General features: G+C 33.8%; 2 protein-coding genes across 6 annotated transcripts in view; one reads left to right on the forward strand and one right to left on the reverse strand.

The window, feature by feature from the left end:
• Positions 1-5,085, forward strand: part of LOC106868432 (supervillin) — a 269,304-nt gene that overhangs the window by 37,635 nt on the left and 226,584 nt on the right. The gene's annotated exons all lie outside the window — the stretch shown is intronic.
• LOC128246979 (uncharacterized) overlaps positions 132-5,085 on the reverse strand; it is a 25,335-nt gene continuing 20,381 nt past the window's right edge. The window contains exons 3-4 of one of the 2 annotated variants that reach the window (XR_001409276.2): positions 597-666; positions 132-485 (exon numbers count right to left, since the gene is read on the reverse strand). Coding sequence is in view for 1 of the 2 variants with exons in the window: in XM_014913695.2 (XP_014769181.1) it covers positions 348-485 (138 nt within the window). In the remaining variant the exon portion in view is untranslated. The remainder of the gene's footprint in view (positions 486-596; positions 667-5,085) is intronic. The other variant, XM_014913695.2, reaches the window with a different exon arrangement.

Genomic DNA, 5,085 nt, shown 5'->3' on the forward strand with positions numbered 1-5,085 from the left:
ACACACACACACACACACACACACACACACACACACACACACACACATATTGTTGATGAGAAAATAGAACATCTGCAAATTTTTAAAAATAAAAATATGTTCATTTTGTTAAAATCAAATCATTTACTGAATTGTGATTTAAAAAAATAAATACAACATAAGTTTATTTAAAATCAAAATTCATAAATCAATTCTTCTGGCATATTTATTTTGTAGGTTTTTAATCCTTTTAATTGTACATTCAGAAAGCTGTAAACTGTACCATTCTTCCTGTTTTACCACACAGAGATTTCTTGACTTTTAGAAGTTCTTGAATTTAACTTAGTTTTAATGATCTGCATCAATTTTTAATAGTGTTCAGATCCGGAGAAAATCCAGACCAAAACAAGGATTTTTTCTTTGATAATCTGAGAATATTTTAACTGATTTGGTGAAATCAACAGGAATCTCATTATCTGTATTGCCAATGAGGAATGGTGAGCAAGCTGTTGTATGAAGAAAAGAAGAAATGTTATATGGAATTTTTTGAAATATTATGGCATTTTCATTGCAAAGAATGAGTGGTTGAAAGCTTTCAATATTGAAACAGTCCTTACCATTATCATGCCACTACCTCTAAATTTCTTTCTCAGTTGTCAGCAAATTTCATTATATATTCTTAGATGTCTGTAACAGAAAAAGGGGAAATATCTGGGAGGAGGGGAAAATATCCAAATGGAGGGACAACATTGAGGCATTTGAAGATAATTGCAAATAGAAACAGAAATGAAACACTGTAAAAAAAAAAAAAGAAAAATTGGTTTGGAGAGAAATCATCTGATCATAAAAATGAAATTATAAGAAACCAAAATGTCTACTGCTATTTCCTTATATTTTGTGGGGAGTGGGGATTAAGGATTTTGAAGTAGTTCTAGTTTTTAATAATATCTCCTTTTTGTCAGAGATATGTGTGTGAGTATAACTGTATAAATTGTAATGAATATGCATGCATGAATGGAAAAAGGGTAACTACCAATCAATTTATAAATTGCTCCACCAATGTGGATTGAGTCAAAATTATGATTGTTATTGTTTAGCTCAAGGGTAGTCCTGAGGGAACAGTATGATCTGTGATGGGAGGCATTCCAGCATTGCTAACTGAAGAGAGACCCAGGTTTATTTCACATGTGAGATGCCTTCTGAAAGACCTATCATAAAGCTAAAATTAATGTACACCTTGACCAGGGGACCTTAGATTTTGAGGCCCTAGATTTCATACTACCAAGCCTATAGATAAATCTGGTACTGTGTTCTAACCATGACCATTCATCTATTATTTCAGACAGTGTATTAAGAACAATGTGATTTAATAGCTCCTTCTCTTTTTAAGATAGTTCAGTGTGATCTAAGTACAATTCGAGTGTGATTTTCTAACAAATAAAGCAACCACATAGGTCCCATGTCATAGCAGTCCTTATTAAACAAGCCTGTGATCAAAGCATTCCAGTTGTAACCACCTTGACATTTTAGGGATATGTCTAGAACTACATTATTCAATATGTCCTTCTCTTATTTAAGATTGTAACATTTGATTTGAGAGTGATTTGGCTATTATTTCTTGCAGGTTGAGCAATTAATGAGTCCCTATATTTGACGAACACTTTTAAATCTAATTAATATTAGTATTGCTATTAATTTACTGATATAAACAAGAGGAGTGCCTGACGGCACATTATAATTCATGCAACCTGAGACTTAAATATGTGATGTTTATTTTTATATTTACTGTGAAATGGCTTGCTAATTATTATCTTAGATTTGTAATACATTAAAATTATAATAATTATTTGTAATGAAAGCTAATTAAAATAAAATTAACTTACCACAGATATACATATATTTTAATGGAGCCAACGAAGGTTTCTAAATGTGGTTGTTGACCTGTAATCTCTCTAAAATTACACCCAAGTGCCCTAGAGAAGGTCATATTGGATGATATTGCCTTGGTGCATTGAGCCAGGATAAAGCTTGGTTGGTCACTATTGGGATGTCTTTGATCATCTGTTTACTCAGTTAGGTCTGATTTGAGACTAAGCAACAACAGCAAGAGTTAAATTTAACCCCTTAGTGTTCAGATTATTCTATCAAACGTAATGTTTATTGATTTACATTGATTTGAATTGATCATGAATTATCCCATATCTTCAAGATTTTGATGATGTGATTATTTAATGTAGAATAACATTGTAGGGTAGGTGTGAGAGCACGGATCTGGTGAGTTTGAACACAAGACAGATGGAATATTTTGGCTGGATATGGCTGGTTTAAATGCTAAAGGGTTAAAGCATTTTAAAATAAATCTACACTCAAGGATATATGACATAATTTCTAGGTGTAGGCATGATTGTATTGTTAAGAAGCATGCTTTTCAGCTGAGTGGTTTCAGGTTCAGTCCCACTGTGCTGCACCTTGGGCCGACCAATGCCTTGTGAGTGAACTTGGTAGACAGAAACTGTGTAGAAGCCCATTGTATACATATGTTTGTGTGTGTATGTGTGTGCATGTGTCGTGTCTGTTTTTTGCTTCTCCCTTCACAACCACTTGACAACCAGTGTTAGTTTGTTTATGTCCCCGTAACTTAGCAGTTTGGCAAAATAGACTTTAAGAAAACAAGGACTAGGGTTAATCTTTAATCTTTTCAACTAAAACCCTTGAAGATGGTGTCCCAGTATGGCTGCAGTTCAATGACTTAAATAAGTAACAGATAAAAGATAAATATTTCTGTTGGTCCCTTTTCTCTCTTTTCATTTCTTATTGATGACACTAAAGTGAAATTTTCGTGTTATGGCTATTACATTTCAGAAAGCAAAAAAAAAAAAAAAAAAAAAAATCTTTAAAGAGAATCCATTGACAAGTAATTTAATCCTTTAACATTTAAACCAGCCATAACTTGCCCAAATATTCTACTTGTTTTATGTTCAAACTGGCCAGATCTGACCTCTCACACCTACCCTGCAATGTCATTCTAAAAATAAACAATCACATCTTTGAAAACTACAGGATAATACGTGATCAGTTCAAAACAATATGAATAAATTAGTATTGCACATGGCTCTGCGGTTAGAGCGTTGGGTTCGCAATCATGATGTAGTGAGTTTGATTCCTGGACTGGGCTGTGTGTTGTGTTCTTGAGCAAGACACTGCATTTCACATTGCTCCAGTTCACTCAGCTGTAGAAATGAGTTGTGCCGTCACTGGTGCCAAGCTGTATCAGCCTTTACCTTTCCCTTGGATACCATCAGTGGCATAGAGAGAGGTGGCTGGTATGCATGGGTGACTGCTGGTCTTCCATAAACAACCTTGCCTGGACTTGTACCTTGGAGAGTAACTTTGTAGGTACAATCCCATGGTCATTCACTACCAAAGGAGGTCTCTACCCCTTTATATTTGACAGAGTAATCTGAATGCTAAAGGGTTAAATTGCTACTGCCTGTTGTTGTTACTGTTTAGCTCCTGGTCAGTCCTGTTGTAGTAGACCTATGACCAAAGACTTTCCAGACATAATCATCTTGACTTTTCATATATTCAACATTACATTAAACAACAACCATTTCTTTTTAAGATGTTAGTGTGTGATCTGAGAGAGATTTGGTTGCTATTTCTAGCAGGTTCAGTGACAGTACTGAAAAATTCTCCACTGTAGGCAACACTGAGTAAAATATATGAGTAATTTACTCCCAATGGCAATTAGTCAAGAGAAAGAATGAGGAACACTTAACTGTTTGAGGTTTCGCCATTAAATATAGCTTAATACCCAATGAACTTTTATTGAAATATTTTCACTTCATGTCGCTATTTTCTTTTGACAAATTTCATTTTTGGTTTTATATTCCACATATTTGTATTCGTTATTTGGGTAATTGATATTAATTTTATGCTCTAATTAATATTCTTGTTCTTAATAAATCTTTTGCTAGTTCAATTGAAGAACAATTAGTGAAGGAATTTCTTTTTTTTTTACTTTTTATTAGTTTGGAATGGAGTAAAAGTAATGTGCTCATAGACTTTGCAGGCCCTCTGAGACGAGATTAATGCATTTGATGTTTCTCTGTAACGGCTGCAAGTTGACAGCTTCATGAAAAATATATGCAGGGATGGAATTCTAAAGGAGTGATGTTTTGTGAAGAGAGTACTTATCACAAGGAGTGGAAGGGTGGTTGGGGATGAAAAATGGTTACACACACACACACACACACGTGCGTGTGTGTGAATATGTAAACCATGTTAGCATGGAAAAAAACAGATGTAAAACTGTGAAAGAATGAATATATACATAATTTTAACATGTACTTTTCTATGGTTGTATGGGATGGATGAAATTTGTTGAGGCAGATTTTTCTTCAGCCATATTCCCTATTTGTCATGAGCCTCAGCTGTTTCCAAGCAAAGTAATATTTCCCCATGGTTAGACATGCTTTTATGGAAGATTGGAAGTGAAGGACACATATTGTATGGCAGTGACACTCATTTACAGCTATCATACTGTGTCAATGCATGGAAACAGTAACATACACATGCATGCATGCATACATACATTCGTACATATATACATACATATATAGACACACATGCACAGGCGTGACTGTGTGGTAAGAAGCTTGCTCCCCAACCACATGGTTCTGGGTTCAGTCCCACTGTGTGGCACCTTAGGCAAGTGTTTTCTACAATAGCCTCAGGCCAACCAAAGCCTTGTGAGTGGATTTGATAGACGGAAACTGAAAAGAAGCCTATTGTAATATATATATATATAATAAGATGAGAAAATAGAGAGGTAATTGATAAATTATTATTTATTAATTAAAAAAATTGACAAACACCCCTCACAGCTGTTTCAATTCCAGACCTTCAGAAAATTAATTAATTAAATTAAAAATTATTTGAAAGTCGAATCTCTTCAGAGGTAGTTAAAGATATACCAAATTAATTAATTTTCTGAAGGTCTGGAATTGAAACAGCTGTAAGGGATGTTTGTCAATTTTTTAATTAATAAATAATAATTTATTAATTACCTCTCTATTTTCTCATCTTATTATAATAAATAAATAT

Source organism: Octopus bimaculoides, chromosome 1 (assembly GCF_001194135.2).
Source record: "Octopus bimaculoides isolate UCB-OBI-ISO-001 chromosome 1, ASM119413v2, whole genome shotgun sequence".
In the NCBI taxonomy this organism is placed as follows: Eukaryota; Metazoa; Mollusca; class Cephalopoda; order Octopoda; family Octopodidae; genus Octopus; species Octopus bimaculoides.